Genomic DNA, 20,786 nt, shown 5'->3' with positions numbered 1-20,786 from the left:
ACACAGATATTCCGTTCAAAACAAAAAGAAGTCTCCTTTATATCGTAGTTTCGAGATTGCCGGTGTATAGTGACTATGGAAATCTATACAGCCTGTGTTAACTGGCTTTATACCAGAAAATCATGAGAATAATGTCGTTGCTTGCACCGAGGCATTCTCCCAGGTTTGTTTCATTACCACATCAGGAGTACAGCCAAAGACGTAAAAAAAAGTCTCCTAATCTATGCACCAATTATCAAATCCTGCCCGAGAGGTCGAGTTGCAGTCATGCACCAGCTAGGAGACTGAACATTCTCTAGGATGCAATTAGTCCAACTTCACGATGTAAAATGAGTAGCCTATCCCCTGATCTTCGTAGGAAAAGAGGAAGGTTGTGTTTGGTAGCTGATGGTGTGCACATGTGTGAAATAAGGAGTGGCAAGACTTATTCCCATTCGAACTATATCACAGACTGGCACAAGAATCTGCCGAACGATTGGCGGAATGGTGAGAAGTCTCGCGATGTTTGTAGAAAATGACAGAACGGGCGGGGGGTGTAGGTTTTCATTTGGCTTTCTCAATAGCAGTGCAATAACAATGCGATGAGGAGAATCTGAGTGCAAGCGAACGCCTAAACCGGGTTGCTTTGGTTTGTTGTTGTTTGTAACGCAGACAGCAGAGAGAGAGTGTGTCGGCAGGATGAGTGAGGAGGAGGAGGAGGAGGCGGCCAGTACCTCTGGCCAGGGGGACACGCTTGGGGTGAGTGTGTAACAAAGTACCGGCTCATTGTTTCCAACTTTGTATCCATTGGCGATGGAACGCCGGGGGAGTAGCAACGTTCGGTGGCGGGAAAACACCGCCGTTCACCCTGAGGGACGCTGTTGCCAATCAGTTGTTCAAGTGCTGCGGGCTCCTGTTTAATAAAACAAACAAACACACACACACGTAACACACAAGGGTGCCGAGACTGCACTGTGACTGTTTATTGTCCTGCCGGAAGCACGGGGAGAAGTGCTTTTTATTTTTAAAAAAGAATATTATATAAATAAATATTTTAGCCTCAGTCCGTATTCGGGCCTCAGTTTGCGTGCTGCGCGCTGGCCAGTCAGGGTAAGCTGTACAGGAGGATAAAGCCTGGGAAGTCCAGGCCTTTGCTCTCCTTTCTGTACGTCAGCGCTGGCCACTTGCGTGTATCAATGTGCACTGAGGGACACTGGTTCAACTGAGGGCGAAAATAAACACGATTTTTAAAAAAAGAATACCGAAAGCGAATGTGGTTTGCAACAGTGACTTCGAACCCCCCCCCCCGTTTTAGTGTGGGAATGCTTAAAAAGGCTGCTGAGAGAGCTTGACATATGTAAATTGAGTTGGTGCAGAAACATAAATAACTGGAATTACACCAAATAAAACAAGATATTACAGCGGAACTAGATCACGTCAGGAGAAACTTACTCAAAACGGTAGCAAATACACAGCACCTTGTCACCTCTCCGGGAAAGCAAGACCTAATTTTGAAGTGCAGTGATTAACCTTTTATAATGGACATATACTTAGACCAAACGAGTTAGCAAAAACAAAAATATTGGTCATGTTCACGTTGCTCACATGCTGTGGTGTGAAGGCAGAATAAGCCTGCTAGAGGGACATTTTGATGAGCTGCATAGCATATCTCAACTGAGACTTATAAATTATTTCCTTAATAATGTGACAGTTAAAACTTGTTAATTGCATTCAAGGTCTACAGTGCTACCATCTTTATTCCCTTTGCAGTACATGCAAGGAAAAAGTTGGCTGCAAAAAGTGACTTTAATGAACACCACAGAACTGACTAGTATTTTGTGCTCCTGAGATGCTGCTTGGCCTGCTGTGTTCATCCAGCCTCACATTTTATTATCTTGGAATCTCCAGCATCTGCAGTTCCCATTATCTCTGATAGTATTTTCTGTCGTTTCCCTCCCCATAGTATGATCACAAGGGAAAAATGGTATGTCATGAGTTCAGTCCAAGTGGTTATAATTAATATGTAGTACTCAAACACTCCACAGACCCTGCTGTACCTGAAACCGCAAATAGTATCATGTCTTAAAACACCTCTACGTATTTTTATTGGCTTCCCATGATATCTGCCCACTCTTCAAGGTCCTAAAATGCTGTTGAATACTAAAATACAACTTAACAGCATCTCTCTCTCTCTCTCAATCCTTTCAAATACTGGGAGACCAATAACTCCTTCCTCACCTCAACTCCCTGCTCCACCAAACCCCTTAATCTGTGTTTAAGTAGAAACAGTTTTAAATAATGCCTTTAGGGTTTTATATCATCCCTTCCAGCCTGGGATTAATATTCTTCACTCTAAGGTAATTTAGTACATCATATTTCCTCTTCCTTGGTTCACTAAGTCTATACAGCCATCGCTGGCCAAGGGCTTCTTAGGACTGCCCAACTCAAAGGAAAACGGAAGATGACAGCCTCCCTCTCAAAGCTGTGGATGTTTCGACTAAACATTAAAAGAAACAAGTTCCAGAAGTCAGTAATAAAACTTGAGACCCTATTATTTACCTTGCTGTGTATAAACCAATCTAAAATGAATAAGTACAAAATCCATTTGTGGTGCGCAAAAACCCAATTGCTCTCAAGCCAGGCCCGAAATCTGTTTATGAGAAATTACCTTGGCTACTGAAATACTTGCAAGTTAATGATTAACTTCAGACACACAGAAAACCTACTGGTTACTAACTCAAAACACAAAAGCACAAACTCACAATAAATGGTTATGAATGGATATAATACACATCTGTAAAACATAGTTTGCTACACAGAAGTTAAGTTTATAGCTGCTGTGCAAAATGATTGAAGTAATGCGCCACTAATGTTTTTCCTCAGCTGTGTGAACAGGCTGGCCCTGAAGTTAAACAAGAACCTTCAAACGTGCAGGTATGTGAATAATATCACATTGGGCTGTGCAATCTAGAATGTACAAGGTGCATGACATTTATTCTTTAACTTTTGACACATCTGTGGTCTTCCAAGCTTGTTCTACATAAAACTTTCAGAAGTAGTTTCGTTCAAATTTCAGGTGCATCTTCTTGCAGCCAAATTTTTGTTGTTGAATAACTTGTTATGAAGTTATTTTTGATTTCCTGTTTTCCTAATTTTCCCAATATTTTAAAGTTGTTTTCAAAGCTCATTGGCTGTATGAAAAATGAAACAGTCATGGAATTACCCCTTCCCTGGAGTGGTGCAGCTAATGGCCAGAAAGCGTAGTGAGAATGAAAAAGTGAGAACCTCGATTTCGAGAAAAGAATGATTGATTTACCCCTTAAACTTTAAACTTTGACTTCAGAATCTTGCTATTGAGTGATGACTAACTTATTTTGATGCAATTGCATTTCATTATTAGTCCAAATCATGTCTCTGTAAATATTTTACATGTGTTGTGACCTTTTTCATTACATCCTGAAATGGGACTTGAACCTGGACCTTCTTGCCCAGACGTAGGGTAACTACCATTACATTGTAAGTCTCTCATTGTAGATAGATTTTATTAACTACTCATATTACAGCACACACTTCCCACCTACTTCCGCACTGTACACATTTTTCATTAACCCATTCGTACATACGATGATACGTATCTGGAGCAGATGGAACTGGAAACTCCAGCCCAGAGCTATAGACAATACCTGTGCACCAGAAAAGCCCTATTGCTTCCACTTCATATCTATCCACTAAATTAATTAATAAATTAACCCAAATTGCTTACTTCACTACTTGCTATGTTTACAGATTACTCTCCTAATCTAAAACTTTTGAAGACATCAGACAATCCATGAAAAGGGGCTTTTGGTGCATTGGTAGTTTATCTACTTCAAGCCTGAAGTCTGTTCTATGAGAACTGTCCCAATTTATCAGGATTTGATTAGTACTTTCTAAGTAAGGCTGTTGATCTAAAGTCACTCCTGATTTTTTTCTGCTTAATATTTTGCCCAACATATTTGAAGATCCCTGAAGTCTGACTCCAAATCTTAAATTCCCTTTTTATTTTATCCTGCACATATTGCTCATGTAACTCATGAAAATCATCAGTGTACATCACAACGACGCTTGCCAGTTTCTCTTGGCAATACCCGTAGAACATTTCTGGGTTTACATGAAGCTGAATGATACTTTTGATGACATGATCTAACTATGAAATACCATTAAAAAACTAGGAAAACTGCAGATGCTGGAAATCAGAAACATAAAAACAAAAATTGTGGAAACTCTCAGCAGTCCTGGCAGCATCTGCAGAGAGAAATCAGAGTAAAAATTTGGGGTTCAGAATTGAAATAACATACCTTTGCTGAATCATTCAACTTAAAAATGTTAAATTAGTTTCTGTATTTTCCCTTTCCTACACCCTGCTTCTTTAGGTTGTTCTAAAAATTATTGCTTTTGAAACTTTTTAGCTTGCAAAATTACACCTTTTGCATTGATTAACTTACATTTCCATGAGTACGTTATGAAAAGAGCTAAGAAGATCCTTAAGAGTTCTTTTGCAGCCAGAGAATTCACTCCAACATCCGGAATACCACGCTTCTCTCTGGAACCCTGAGGCTGACTTTGGCTTATGTCACGTCAGGGAGCTTATCCATTTGTATGATAAGGCTGGTTGTCTGGCAGTCAGTTCAGAGGGAGATAAGTTGGAATGGGTCAGGGGGCAGCAGAGAAATTGAGGTGACCAATGTCACATCAGCAGTTCTTGATGAACAGCTCAAGTGCAAATAAAAGCGTAGAAGGAAGAGTTCCAGTAGGAGGGACAATGTTGGAGGTAAGTGAAAGGGTTTGTGTGATGGGCAAAGGACCCTTGGTCCAGTGAAATAGGCACAGAAGCGAAGGCAACAGAAAAAGTGTTCAATGCCTTGTCATGCCCGAAATTCATTAAGGTGGGGAAGCAGAGGCAGAAAACTGAGTTCAGAACATTCAGCATCAGACAGCCGAAGGTCAGAAGGGATAGTAAATATGCAATAGGAAGTGGGGTTAGGAGAGGGGATGGAGTGAGAGGGAAAGGGGGGCTGGAAGATTCTGAATGGGCTTGAGTATCTTTAGGTTGTCGCATCTTGTGTTCCTTAATGCCTGACAGGAAAACGAAAAGAATAAAGTTCCTTGTTAGAACATCAAATAAGTCAGAGGATGAAGTGGAACTGGCAGTGGGGGGTGGGGGTGGGGGGGGGTGGTGTGTGGAGCGCAAGACAGCTCTAAGCCAGTGTGAGGCGACGCTGTTGGGAGATTGAGTTCAAGATTGTGCATATGGTGATGGATCAGTGTGGATCTCAGGATGTGGCGATACCAACTTCCCGAAGAACACAGTACATCATGGAGATGCCTGTGATCCTGGTTGGATTCAAAGCACGAAGGATGAAAATTGAGTTGGAATCCACGTGTGGTGATTCTAAGCCTGAAGCAGTCACTGAGGAATGTGACGTGTCTGTGGAAGAGAGTTTTGGCAAATACCTTGTCAAACGCCAGGAGAAACAATAAAATAAATGACGATGATTTTGGAAACAGATTAGCATGGAAATCTTGCGGGAGAGAGGAGCAGAATTTCAAGGTGGGCACACCAGGAAGAGATGTATCACTAAGTTAAACACTAAACAAAAAGCCAGAGAACCACAAAGGCTGGAAATTAGAAACAAAATCAGAAATCGCTGGAGGAACTACATGTCTAGCAGTTTGTATAGAAAGGAAGTAGAAAAAAGGTCACAAGAATCAAAATGTTAGTTCTGCTTTCTCTCTGTAGATGCAGCCAGACCTGTTGAGTTTTTCCAGCAATTCCTGTTTTGTACTTGCTGTCCAGTCATATTCTTGACTACTCCTTGATCTTCACCCCCTATGTTCAAGATTCCTTTTGCAAATTTGCTACCTTTTCCTTGGGCTGTGTTCACTTCCCAGTCCACTTCTGGAATATGTACTGCAGCTGTTCATTTTGCTAGTTGTGCATCTTGCCATATGTTCCTCATCTTGCACATTTTAAGCAATGTTTATATTTGTCAGTGGTCTTCCCTGCTATCCCTACAGTGATGGCATCTTTATATTTCAAAGATACATATAGTATCTTAGGGCCAACATTTGATCATTGTTCATTGGGGCAAACAGCCTTGCCCTGCATCTCTGTCTCCATTTTGTCCCTGTTTAGTTAGCCCATCTTCTGCCATTATCTGATCTGCATAATTATTCTGTGTATGTATCTGCAAAGTGCATGATACCTCATTATTTTCCATGACTTGTTCAGATTCTGTATGTGTGTATTCACTGCCGGTTAACCAAACTCTGATGAAGGATCTAGGCCCGAAACGTCAGCTTTTGTGCTCCTGAGATGCTGCTTGGCCTGCTGTGTTCATCCAGCTCTACACTTTGTTATCTTAGTTTGTTTGCTGTGCTGTTTTTGCATCATCGCCTATACTGTTGACATTCCTTTCCATCTCATTCTGCCCTTCTATTTTGTAATAGACCCTGGATTAAAATTTTTTTTTAGATGACAATATGCAATGCCATGGAACTCCCAAATTTTCTCCGAAACCTTCTCCCTGTATGCAGGACATTCAAATGCTCAGTAAAAGTGCATTTAATAGTGTTCCCTTCTCAAGCCAAGATGATCACTCATCACTGAAAGAATTTTTAGATTTCTCCCAAAAATCATTGGACGTGGACTATAGCTCCCAACCATTTACAGTTCTCCACATGGACTGTCTGTTCAACTTGGAAGGTCTTGTTAGATTTTATGAAGCATTTAATTGACTACTATATGAGTATTTCTACACATTCTTGCTTTTACTAAAGGGACTGTTCGTTCCACTCCTCTCCCACGCACTACCCATCCATTGCCAGTTAGGAATTGAGCCAATGCCTCCAGTCTATTCCTTAATCATATTTCCAATGTATTGTTCACTATTACTGTTCTTTTAGTATTTGTTATTGTAAACTGAAGAAATGTAATTGCTACATCTACAAAGTGCAATATGAATATGCCTTTCCTTATATGCCTTAAAGTCCATACCACCACTTCATTAAAGCCTCTCGCCGATGGTATTCATGGTGGTATCTTCTAATGTAAACTTTTTTTACACTTACTGCTAATTTGTTTGACAAATATACAAAACTCATCCACCCTTACTCCTGCATTTTTTAAGAATGATTTTTAACTTGTGAAAATGGATGGAAAATTGCTGATGTAGTCCTAAGCTAATTAACCCTTTTCTCTTGAACTTCCTATTCACTGACACCGACACCTTCTTTATATTTTGACTCAAGAAGTTAGATCCTAATAAAGGAATACAATTGTGTCTGAATTGAGCAAACTGTAAATCAGTTGACTTTCCAAAAACATTTGCCGTGCTTTCATATGTGAGTTTCATTTTGGCCTTTTACATGGATGATCTGTTCAATAGTGAAATTGTTTCATTTACATTACATCTGTGCTGATGAAATTGCTAATCCCAGCTATTTTACAGGGAATTACAAGTCTTTTTAGTGATGTCAGGTCATTAGCATAACCTTATCTGAAGCGGGTAGAATTTCAAGTATATTCCACTATGGCATAATTATCTGACTTTCCAGATTTATCAAAGTTTGACAACATTTGCATTATTTAACAAGTCACACATTTTATACATTTAGCCCATAAATGTGAATAGATTACCTTACTCAATATTCAATTCTTGGCCTCTAACTCTGAGAATGCACCTGATCCTGCTTCATACTCTTTTTTTGTTTGGAAGTTGTAATCTGTGTCTGTATTTACTTAATTTTTCTACTGATCGTAGGTTCACAGCATGTTGATGAGAAATTACCCTCAACACATAACACACACGGTTTCAACCATTCTTCTCAAAAATAACTTAAATTACAACCTTCTGTACGAAAAGAACTTAGTTCCAAACTTCTCCTTTAGGCAACCTTCCTTCCTACCAGTATCAAACTCATTTGAAGCCATTCGGTGAAGCAGAGACCAGGACACCTTTGTGGATGGAGCTTATTAACTGTTCAATCTTGGAGCTCCTTCTACACACCATTTCTAGCTGTCACTGTTATAGCTATTAATTAATTAATTAATCCCAGTCTCTGAACTACTTGCCATAGTATTATCTCTAAACCTGCTTTTCTTGCAGTTTTAACTTTCATAAGAAATGTATTTGGAATTTCACTTTTATGATGAAAGTAGCTTGCTGTTGGTATATTTTCCTCTTTGTTTTGTAATGAAAATATTTGATTAGTTTTAAAGGAAACATGAATGTACATAGTAAGCTGCAAATTTTATCATTTTATGTTTTTAAAGTCCTGCCTGTTTATGTCAAACCTGCTGAGGCCAAGATAGTCCTGTCTCAACCACAACATTAAGTCGCCTCCATGTTCTGTTTGTGTATTCTGTTATCTCAGTGTCAACATAAAGTGTTGCCCTTATAAGGTGACAGTCAGACTTTGTTGAAAAATCTACATTTGTCTCGGCATTTTCTGATTTTGAATTTTATTCCTGTGCGGTTCAAAATAACTGACCAGATTCTTTTGTAGTTGGGCCATGTCTGGAGGCTTTTCGAATTGGCATTCAGACATGGAATCTAGCTGACATTTACAGCAGCTCCCATTTGTGCTGGCAGGGGAATGGGGTTGGACCATGAATCTTGATTTCAGCCAGCACTTTTGAAACTTGGAGCATCAATTATGTTGAGAAAATTTTCTCTGGGTCCAGAGCTGACAGCATAAATAGGTAGGACCTGTGCCAACATCCTGGGTGTTACCATTGACCAGAAACTGAACTAAATGAGTCATATAAACATAGTGGCTGCAAGACCAGATCAGAGGTGAGGGGTTTTGTGGTGAGTAACCATTGTAGGAAGCCAAAATCATCCATAATCATATTGCTTGACAAGAACAGGCTCGATAGACTATATAACCTAATTCTGCTCAGATTTCACACTTTTATGTTCAAATTAAACAGGACTTGAGTAGTGGCGTTTCGGTAGTTTCTCCTTCATAAAAAACAAAATTATTTAATTTCTTGCCATTATTTTTTGCCTCAATATCCAAAGTGTTATTGCATTTTTGGGACTTGACTTCAACATATTAATAACTATGTCACCGAGAAAAAGAGATTACCTGAAGCTCCTATATATTTTGTGTAAGATTGATCATCTCAAATGTAACCACCTTTACTTTATCCCAGAATGATACATCTCAAAATGATCTCAGATTTAATTCACACCTTGGGAGGGAGGTGGATTCTTCACAATATAAATGAATAGACCAATTGCTTGAAATGTTGGCACAGCCACTGTTAAATATTTTACTAACACCCTAATACATTCATTTAGTCTTGTATGTTAAGGGAATAGGGAGAAAATAATGGGAAGAAAAAAGAAATTTAGAGATGGATGTGGATAGGTGAAGGTGTCAAAATTTGGCAGAAGAAACTTAACCTAGGTAAGTGTGAAGTTATTCATTTTGGTCAGAAAGCCAACTTATCAAAATGGAGAGAAACTTCAGAGTGTTTCAGTGCAGAGGGATCTGCGTGTCCTCATGCATGAAACACAAAATTATTATGCAGATACAGCAGGGAATAAGGAAGGCAAAATAGAATTTTGGCATTTATTGCTAAAGGAATAGAATTTAATTATAGGGAAGTGCTGCTGCAACTTTACGACGCGTTAGTGAGACCCACATGGAATATTGCATACAATTTTGGACCTGTTACTTAAGGAGGGATGTAGTTACCTTGGAATTAGCTAAAGAGAGGTTCACTTGATTGATTCTAGAGATTAGAAGTTTGATTTAGGAAGAGAAGTCGATCAGTTTCAGCCCATACACTCTGGAGTTTAGAAGACGAAGAGATTTAATTGAGATACATAAGGTGCTAAAGGGAATTGACAGAGTAGATATAGAAAGGATGTTTCCTCATGTGGGGCAACCTCGAATGAGACATCGTCATTTAGGATAAGGAGGGAGCAGATTTGAAACAGATGAGGAGCAATCACTTCTCACAAATGGCCGTGAATCTGGAATTCATTACCCCAATGTGTGATAGATGCTGGACATTGAGTCAGTTTGAGGAAGAGCTAGACATTTTTAATCAGTAATAGGTCAAAGGTTATGGAGAATGGAGTTGAGGTTGTGATGAGATCATCCATGATCATATTGAATGGTGGAGCAGGCTCAAGGGGCTGAATTGCCTACTCCTATTTCTAGTTCTTATGTTCTAATGAAAATGTAATTATTTTTATAAAAAATGCTATGGAAATATGTTGCTGAGCATTAGACAATGATCAAACGATTTATACCTGTGATGTGCAACTTCTAGTGTTTTAGGAATGTTCCTTTCAAGTAAGGGCTGAGTTTTCTAAAAAACAAGGGCTAAGTTTTAATTTTGGGAAGTTTAATGGAAGGTTATTCTCTGTGAGCCTTAGCATATTATCTCACAAAATTTACAGTTGGTGTAGTGAGAGGGAAAGAAAAACAGAAATCTTCTGAAGACACATAGTTGGCATGGGTGACATGTCACTGTTAATAGAATATCATTTTCATAAATATATTGGCACTTTAAATCACTCCCTGTCATTTGGAGCTGCAGGTATAACCGTGAAGCTATTGAGGACGCCTTTCTATAATGTCACTGTTGTTTCAAACAGTTATATTAATATTAACTTTTACTGTACAACAGGAAAATGAGAAAAAATAGACAAAATAAATTTTAAAAAGCTGGATTAGCTTCTGGGTCTAAACTGGGGCTGCTTGCTTTTTGGGTAACAACATATTCATCGTCAGCAAACAATGACTGCAACCAAATTAGATCAATTGGAAGTGGATGTCAGTTAAACCTATTGTGTTTGACATTGCATTCCCCTCATTGCGTGCTGCAGTTGTGCAGAGTACAACGTGCAAGAATTATGCAGTGCACTCTGGCTAGTACTGCAAGCCAATTCCTCCTACTGTACAGCTAGGTACCTGGTTAATGTAATTTCCCCTTGAAAGGCAGTGATTTTTTGTTTGCTCCCATTGCTGATTTGCAGTTCAGATAAAGATAGCAGGCAACACTTGAGTGAGTGAGTGCATGCTCAAACCAACAGTTCAGGTGATATTCCAAACCTTCATGTTCCTTTCTTCCTTGCACTTCCTGAAGACCGCAATGGTTTTGAGCTTTCGCACGTTCCCACCTGTCTCTCTCTCTCTCTCTCTCTCACACACACACACACACACACACACACACACACACACACACACACACACACACACACACACACACACACACACACCTGGTGTGATCCTCTCTATTGCGGTGATCTGTGCCCTCCAATGCTGTACCATCTCTCACTCCGTTATATGTTGAGTTGACCCCCCCTTTACAAAATTGTCCCCTCCACATTGCAGCAAGCTTTCTCCAATCCTTACAATTGGCTTTACCAATGTTCCCATGACCATCGCGGTCCTGTTAACCTCCCTTAACTTTTAGAGAAAGATCTGCCAGGATGACCATGACCCACTCCCCTAACCAGAATGGAAGGACAGCCCTGACTGATGAGTAACCAGGACCTTGACTGATCTTTGTACAGCACGCCTACTTGACCATGGCTCAGTCCCCGATTGTAATGATGCAGAATACCTGATTCAGAATGCACCGTGCAGCTGACCGACTGTCTTGAAGCCCCTGACCAAGATCTAATGATACCAGGACGAAAAACAAATTTCTGGAAAAGCTCAGCAGTTCTGGCAGCAACTGTGAAGAAAAAAATCTGGTGATTGACTAAAGTGGGATGTCAGCCACTGCTTCCTCTCACCCCCGCCCTTGACATAACTGAGGGCTACTCTGCTCAGCCTTTGAGATAAGGCCATTTCGTTAAAGTATTTTGTAATGCATTTACCACATAGGCACATGGAATAGATATGAATTTTCTGTAGCGCAGACAGTAGCATTGACTATTTATTGCTGGCAAACAAAAAGGTTTCCTTGCTTTGTGTCTATGCTAAAAAGCAAGGCAAGACAGATGTAATGTAAGCCTTTTAAAATTCTGAAGGCTGTGGCAATGCGCAGAAAGGCATGACATAGGTTGTAAGCATCCATATAAAGTGAGTGGACATTGAGAGCAACTGAAAGTGCTGAGATGCGTCCTTTACCGAATCATGACATAGGTGCCCGTCTCTGCCCTCAAAGTGACTCAGCAGCAGCATTTCAATGAACAGGTGTCTGTGAGCTCCATATTGCAGTATTGAAGTGGTGAACTGTTTTGTAAGTGAGTCAGCATGATGAGGGGCTGAGACTGATATGTACCCTCAGAGGACGGGGGAGAGGTTGGCAGGCAGTTACTGCCTATGAAGTGTGCCCTGAGGAGTGGGGAATGCTGGCAATGATGGAGACCCGGAGAAGATGGCGGTGAGCTGCATCAACCAGATTCCCACTGAGACTTTTATGTTGGAAATTGACTAGTCTACTTTCTTTCCATTGCCCGGAAAAATGGCAACTTGAATACAAATGAGATGAGACCAGTTAATAAGGAGATGCTAATGCATGCAAATAAAACGCTCACATCTCACTAGCAAGATTCTTATCTAGCCATTTAAACCTTAGGTGGAAAGTTGTAATTTGTTTCTTGAGGTTGCGAATCTCATTTTCCTGGTCTCCTAATTCTTGTAAGCAGCTGAGGTGATGCTACCTGACTTTATAATAGTGAGGTAACAAGGTGTAGAGCTGGATGAACACAGCAGGCCGAGCAGGAACGCTGAAGTTTTGGGCCTAGACCCTTCTTATCATCTTGTCTCAGATTCTCCAGCATCGGCAGTTCCTACTACCTTTATAATAGTCAGTTTGTTTCGTTGCATTCGTCTCCTTGACCTCTGAATATGTGCCAAGCTTCAGTTTTGCTCGTTTATCCATTTACTTGTGCCTGTGACAAAGCTGAGAAATGTGCTTTGCTGGAAATTAAGCGTAGCAGACTATTTCTTAAAAATATGATTCAGTATTTTACCTTTTGTCGTTTTACAGCTATTTTAATCTCGTTGCATTTTTCCCTTTTCTGGAGGACATTTGGCTTACTTGATCTATGGTTGGTTCTGTGATATTTTCTATGTATTTGTACAAATAGTTTTGCTTTTTATTACTCTCTGTGCTTGGACTCCCTCAACATCATAGTGTAGTTCCAAAATCTGCTCCTTCTAAAGTACATTCCTCAACTATTCGGGATAATTACTGCTCTTTAGTTTCAGAACCGATCGCTTATGGGCAGACTTATCCATTGTGGAGATGTCCTCCAACTGCCTTAAAATATTTAATGCTGAGATAGATAATATTAGATATTGAGAGTTAAGATGTTGTTTGGGAATCCCAAATGTTATAACACCTGAGAAAATCCTATATAATTTGAATCTGACTGGTGATATATAAAACTCAGTTTCAAGATACAATTTGAACCCTCTTTAATGCTGCAGAATCTGACAAATAAAGTTAAAACAATTTTTTAAAGTGATTTTGCCTCAGTTGCAGCTATTTAAGTTAAATACTAGTAAAACAATCATGTATCCAGTTTATGGATCAAGATACAACGATCGAAAAGGTATAGTAAAGTGTTTTGTGTTGTTTAGATGAGACTAAGCTAATTGAAAATATAATGAGCATGTTTCTTTTGGCCCTTTTTTCCATTCTAGAGAAATGTAGAGAAGATACGATCTTTTACTTGGAAAATCTTTGAGCTGTTCAAAGTAGGTAATATTGATAGGTGCTAGAATTGAACCAGATGCAAATGAAGGTTTAACTGGATCTGCCTACAGCAGGAATGGCTTCAACCACAATTAATAAGCAATGGACATTATAAACTGCCACTGCTGAAGTAAAAGGAGAAAATGTTGGAGTTACATAGTTGGCCATTCCTGTTTCTTAACGAGAAAGGACAAGCTATCTTTCTAGAGGGAACCTTTAGTTAGAGCTCTTGGTCTCCTATAAATCGATCTTTATATGTTTCCTTTCACATATTGTTGGCCTATTGTTGATTTACTGTTGCATTATTTAATAAACAGCTGTCCTTAGCATTATATTACTGCACAGTGAAGTAAATTAGTTCTTAAACCTTTACTGTACATAATTATTATAATCTCATGTTACTAATAGCTCAGGGACTGGGTAGGGGTGGGAATGAGGTTACAGTGACACAGAACGTTGCTGCCAGTTACAAACCATTGAAGTCTCAAGTCTCTTCCCTGAGTCCGCTTGTTTGAGTTAATGCCCTCAACAGGGAGGAACATTTCGCTGGGGAACAAATCTGAGTAACTCAGAAATAGAAGGTGCAGTTGAACACAATGTTTGTTTTAAATAGCGGCAGACATTTGAGTCTTGAGGCCACTCCACAGGATGCAGCCATCTGGTGAGCTGTGATTCCTGAATTGACTTATTGCCATATAGGATTGAAGGAGTTGGGATAGATGCAATAATTGGCAAATTTACTTGTATTTAATGTGCTAACAATGCCCACAAGGATAACATGAATATTTTCCATTGGGTCAAATCTTCTGAATACTCAGAATTTAGCAGGGGTGGTTGCTTTTGTACAAGGACCACAAGAGGCTCTTTGTGGTCTGTAGCCTTTCTTATGAATGTTTGAAGGGAACAATTCCTAGTTATTGGTGAAGTGGGTGGATTGCAAGACAAGAATTTTTGCTTGAAATAAGTCGCAAAAGCTTTCAAATTTTATTATTGGAATGAGCTTGGGGCCTGTGTAATGGAGATGAAATTGGATGCCTCTTCCTGTTTCGGCAATATCTCTGGCATTCAGAAAAGTTTAATTGCACAGCTATACGGAAATGTATGAAAGACAGAATCATTGTCAATTTTTATTGCAGCAATTTTGTTATATGTTTTATGCACTTTTAAGAGCCCTTAGGTGATGCGCGCCGCATAGTTTACGTCAAAAGTTCGTCTTGAAGATTTTTGAAAGCGTCTAATGAAACCTTTTGGTCTAAACATGGTAATGCAAGTAGGATGGCCACGACTATAATAATCCCTCTGAACTGTTCAGTGCTCAGAGAGCAGCTGATCATTGTGAAATATTTGCAGATATGTCTTCACTTTTCTGCAAGTATTGATGAGCAATGGCGTACAAGTTGTGATCTGTCATAGTTTAATAACCTCCTAAAATTTAAGAATGAAATGGAAGTTTCAAAATAATAACTACCCTGAGACCGATTTTATTTTGTTTTCTACTTTTAGAGCTACATTTCGCCTTTGCAACTTAAAATGCCTCTGAAGAGCACAAACCCAGGGAATGACGTTGATCCTGAATATGAAGAGAAAATGGTAAGATGTAGTCTGAGAGTACCTCCGTTATCTGCCCTCTGGTTCCCTCCTTACAATTTCCACTTAATTACCAGTATTTTGTGGGAAAAAATATTTTGCTTGACATCAGACCCAATATATAAGGAAGTTGTGGGAGGGGATAGTAGCTTTGCCATTGTGAGAAAGTGGATTCCTGCTGAACTGAATGGCTAACGTTTCTCCAGTCTGTATCATGGCAGCAGTGAATCAATTGAGTCTGACCAGCGAGCAGACAGATGGGCCTCCCTTACCGTGCTGCAGCCAGGATGCTTAGAGGAGGAAGTGATGTATTAGACTTCTGAGTGGGAGGGGGCATGGACACAATGAAGGAGAACTAGCAAAGATCAGGTGGGGAGGTGGGCAGAGGCCGTAGAGATCAGAGGAGGAGGTGAGTACCACCTAGGAGATGGGGGAGGGCAACAGATCTGTCACTCTGGGGGTTTGTGGGGAGCTCCAGTCACTTGGGAGAATAACAGTTTTACTTGGGAGCTGCAGCAGGAAAGCACTTCTACTTTTGCTGTAATCTAACACTGAATTCCGAATTGTTTCATTTGAATGTAATTATCAATCAAATGTTTCCTGGGGGACAAAAATGACTCCTCTGATCTTTAGTTCGAATTGCTGATTAACAATTTTCCAGTAAAAGTTTGCTGTGAAATAACAGGACCTGACTGCTGTGACCCTGTTAAATTATTATGAGCTTCTGCCTTTTTTGTATTGTTTTCATTTGTGCGTCTAGACTACTTACGTAACACAAAACTTTAACATAGTTTGGTCATAATCAGAGTAAAGGACAGAGGATACTAAGGAGAAGGGAAAGCCTCCTCCATTGTCAGAAATAACATTGGTTCCACCATATCTCACTATTAAAGTTTGTTTTGTGCAAAGGAGAAGTTTTTAATGAAAATTATTTTTTTGACTTCCTTCACAACAGAAAATGGATCGGACCAAAAGATTTGAATTCCTTTTAAAACAGACTGAGCTGTTTGCACATTTTATCCAACCAGCTGCTCAGAAAACCCCATCATCTCCACTCAAGTTAAAACTGGGGAGACCTCGAACAAAACAAGATGAGAAGCAATCACTGCTTTCAGTGGGCGAGTAAGCATTCTGTTATTGATCAGTAGCTGGCATTTTTTCAAATTGTTTTAATTGTCTTTGCTTTTCTAGTGCTTGTTCACAGTTTGACTGATTTTGTGTGTCAGCACTTTTTGTCTCATCACAGTTTTCTTTAATTGAATTATAAGGATGTCGAACCCAGTGATGTTTCTTCTTGTCAGAATGTACTTATGTTGGACAAATTTCCATTACTCTGTGCTTTCTGTTCCCTACTTAATTTTGACTGAAAGGGGGTTTTCTAAGTTAGTTCTCAACTCTGATGGTCTGTATCTACCTGAAGCAGTAAACTGTTTCACTCTTTTCAATTATTGATCAAACTGCTACATATTTCCACGAGATCCGTTACTGACTGAAAAGAAAAACAAAAGGATGACTATAATTTTTATTTTAAAAATACCAATAATTGAACTCTTGAATGGGTGTAGGCAGTGGACAGTTTTTGTTGAGGTGCACTGTACTATTAGCTTTTGAACGCAATTGATGGTATTGAGCGTTGCATATAGCTGCAATTTTGTTCAGAAATGAAAAAAGCTGCATGAATAACTATGGAATTAACACTTGAGAAACATAACAGTTTCATTGGACTTTAGAATTGTAACAAAATCTTAAATGCTCATTTATTAAATTGACCAAACTAATAAGTCTGTTAGATTGAGATCTGGGCCATTCTACTTGCTAAAGGAGAAGCTTCTGTCAAGAAAACTAACAACACGAATTGTGAGGAAATATGCAGAGAATATCTGTTGCAACTTTCTTTTGAAACCCCTGTGCGGCTTCAGTCAACTGCGACAAAAACTGAAGCTTATAGTCACAGCAAATAGAAGAACACTTATTTTGGGTGGATTTGTGTTAATATCAAAATTACATCGGAAAAATGCTACAGCAATGTTTATTGCTAATATTTCCTTTGGTAATTTACATTGCTCAACAATTTTTCTCAAGTTTCAGGATTTGGGTGAGGGATATCAGTACATCTCTGGATTTTGAGGAAGATGGGCCTATCTGTGCATGAATAACTATGAGATTAACACTTGAGAAACATAACAGTTTCATTGGACTTTAGAATTGTAACAAAATCTTGAATGCTCATTTATTAAATTGACCAATTTATGTTGGTGTAACTGTGTAACAGTTCCACGTGTATCTGATAACTATCGTTGCTATAAACTATATGTTATTTTAAGACAAGAATCTCTTCTCATTAGATTGCTTAGTGGTTTTCTTCTACCACTTTAGACCAAGTAGATTCTGAAGATTTAGTCAGAAAAGGAGTTTGAGGCAACAATCTACACAACCTCTGCTGGGTTGGCATCACATGCTCATAAAACATGGAAAGCAGCAGTGCAGTTGGATTTTGGTTCAGTTGCACAGAACTAATTCCAGTGATCTTAGAGGAAATTTTGTTTAAGGCTATAAGAGCAACTTGGGCAGACGGCAAGCAGCAGATTTTGTTTCAATCACTCAATGGTGCAAGGGCATTCCTACATTTATTGCCTATCCTTGTTGTCCTTGGGGAATGTGGTGGTGAGCTGCCGCAGTCTGTTTGTCAGAGGTAGATCACAATGATGTTTGGATGGAATTCCAGGGTTTTGACTGGGTAACAATGAAGAAATGACAATATATTTCCAAGTCAGGATGGTGAGTGCCTTGGAAGGAAATTCGCAGATTGGTGTAAATGTTACATGCCACTTGTCAGCCCAAGTCAATTGCAAACTTCGCTGATTTTTGTCAACTGTGCACTCAATTTTGATTTGAATGGAAATCATTTCAGCTATTGAATGGGTGAAGACAGGTATCTGCAATGCTGAGGACCTCTGGAGGAGGTTGAGACGGATCATCCATTCGGCACTTATGGTTAAAGATTGTTGCAAAAACTTCAAACTTACCTTTGCACTGATATGCTGGATTTTCCCATTACTGAGGATGGAATATTTACAGATCCTCCTCCTCCAGTGAGTTGTTTAATTGTCCACCATTACCCACAGTTGAATGTAGCAGGACTGCAGAGCTCAGATTATCTGTCCATTACTTGTTGCTTATACTGTTTGGCATACAAATAGCCCTGTTTGGTAGCTTCACCAGGTTGACATCCCATTTTTAAGCTACCTGTTGCTGCTTTTCACATGTCCTTCTGCACTCTTTATTGAATCAGGGTTTATCCCCTGGCTTGATGGTATGATTTTACTGTTGTTGAATGCCTCATGGATGCCCATTCTTGAGTTGCTAGATCTGTTCAAAGCCTGTCCCATTTAGTATGTTGATGGTGCCACACAACACGACATAAAGTGGTACAGTATCAGTTTGAAGGTGGGACCTCATCTCCACAAGGATTGTGCATTGGCCACACTTACCAATAGTGCCACGGACACATACACCTGCAGCTGACAGTTTGAGGTTAAAATCAGATTAGCCATGATTATAGTGAATGGTGGAACAGGCTGGAAGGGCTGAGTGGCCTACTTTAGTTCCTTGTTCATGTATTTGTGGTTCGCTGAAATGTTTTCAATTCATATTAATATTGAAGAGCACATGGCAAAAATCAGGAAAGTTTGCGAGAACATGCAAATACTGAGATTGATAATGTGAACTCATTGATAGTTTTTTAACTGAACTAGTCTGGACAGCAACACAACCTGGCAAACAGGTTGTTTTGACAGATTTGAAATGAAAGTACGAGGCGACACGTGTCTAACAGGATTATTTTAATTCTTTGTTTCCCGGTAGACGTGAAGAGGGATGGTTGGGTGGGGCGGAGGGATGTTGGTGAAAGTAAGAGCCAAACTGAGTCAACATGTTGAAAAACAGAATCTGTATACTTCAGCACAGATTTGACGGCAGATTGAGAATAAAGATTTGCGCCTATGGATTGAGGGCGGGCTGCATTAAACTCTATTGATGCCACTGCTGAAGGGACAGGTTCAGGACACCACCTGCCACAGAGACTCAGGATACTGTTGAGATGAAATTCACATTATTGGAAAAAGTAACTACCTTTTTCATCAGGAAAGTATTCCTTTGTGACAGAAATTCTCCAGATGAGAGAATCAATTAATTGCATGGTTGAGTAGGAACAATGCCCTCCATAAAGAACATCAAAGGGATAGAGAACTTCTGGGCTGCAAATCATACTCAAAGTCCTCGAGAGCCATGGATCTACAACCTTTCAAGTTTGAAGTGAACAAATTCTGAAGGCATTGTGAAATGTCCAGGACGCCTGAATTTGTGAAGTCAGAGACTTTGGGCATGATAGGGTTATGGTAAATGTAACTAAATACAGGAATGTAAAAATGTGCACAATGAAGAAACAAAGATTTGAGGAGAGATTTGGTATATGGTAAATGACCTGAAAAGGTTAATGCTGAAGTGTGTATTGAGCTTCTTTCAGTCTGATAATGTCATAAGGACTTGGATAGAGAAAGGTAGCACGGCTGTGGATCTCAAGAATAGCAGTAAGATCATCTAGGTCTCTTGTTTGTCTCAGTGTCTATAACTTTGATGTGATTGCTGTCTTATTTCAGATAAGAACCTCCTGTTTACCATCATTGCGCAGACCATTGAGTACAGGAATTGGGAAGTTATGTGAGGTTTTACAGACGTTGGTGAGGCCTTATCTGGAATACTGCGTTCAGTTCTGATTGCCTTGTTATAGGAAGTTATTATTAGATGTTATTATTAGACTGCCAAGTTTTTCTCAACCATTTTAGACCAAGTAGTGCCATTAGACCAAGTCGAAAGAGTGTAGAGTAGATAGCTACCCAACTGTGCACTGGTTAATGATGCGCATTAGACAAGAAGCCTACACTAAGGAGAATCGTTCTGATTTTTCTGTGTATTCAATTCATGGCCAGATAACATGGCTCTCGGAGCTGGCTGGCCAGTCAGCAAAGGACCAATCAGGGGTGTTCCAGCTTGAAAGGAACAGTAGATTGCAGTGGAAGCTTAGTAAGGGATGGGGCATTGTTTCACCAACGCTTGTAAATGTAAAGTAGAAAATGTGTTTTGAAATCAGATTACAGCTGTTGTAGACGGGGCCATGGAGGGTTACTGGCTATTGTGGAGTGCTTTGGAAGCTACCCGCAGTGTAGATAGACAGGGGCAGCCTCTCGGCCTGCCTGCTGTGCTGGGCCTATTCCTCACATAATGGAGTTGGTTTCAGGGAATGAATCAGGCTGTAGGCTGGAACCTGAGGCCTCCTTTAACAGATTTTATTGGCCCTTAATTAGCTGGACCTGCTGTGTACGGGAGTGTGACTCTGCCTTATACATGCCCCCCCACCCCCACACTGCCGCTGTGAAAAATAGCCTGGTGGGGTGGGGGAGTGGCGGCGGCAAGGTGAAGTTAATGAACTGGCAAATTTCTGGGG

The 20,786-nt window shown here is 39.8% G+C and overlaps 1 protein-coding gene across 3 annotated transcripts in view; it reads left to right on the top strand.

The window, feature by feature from the left end:
- The first annotated feature begins 497 nt into the window (after positions 1 to 497).
- smarca1 (SWI/SNF related, matrix associated, actin dependent regulator of chromatin, subfamily a, member 1) overlaps positions 498 to 20,786 on the top strand; it is a 97,288-nt gene continuing 76,999 nt past the window's right edge. For 2 of the 3 annotated variants that reach the window (XM_048544168.2, XM_048544166.2), the window contains exons 1-4: positions 498 to 738; positions 2,863 to 2,913; positions 15,200 to 15,286; positions 16,239 to 16,405. In XM_048544168.2, the coding sequence (XP_048400125.1) occupies positions 679 to 738; positions 2,863 to 2,913; positions 15,200 to 15,286; positions 16,239 to 16,405 (365 nt within the window). In that variant the 5' untranslated portion in view covers positions 498 to 678. The remainder of the gene's footprint in view (positions 739 to 2,862; positions 2,914 to 15,199; positions 15,287 to 16,238; positions 16,406 to 20,786) is intronic. The other variant, XM_048544167.2, reaches the window with a different exon arrangement.

This window comes from Stegostoma tigrinum, chromosome 15 (genome assembly GCF_030684315.1).
Source record: "Stegostoma tigrinum isolate sSteTig4 chromosome 15, sSteTig4.hap1, whole genome shotgun sequence".
Taxonomy (NCBI): Eukaryota; Metazoa; Chordata; class Chondrichthyes; order Orectolobiformes; family Stegostomatidae; genus Stegostoma; species Stegostoma tigrinum.
This window is presented reverse-complemented; position numbering and strand designations above follow the sequence as displayed.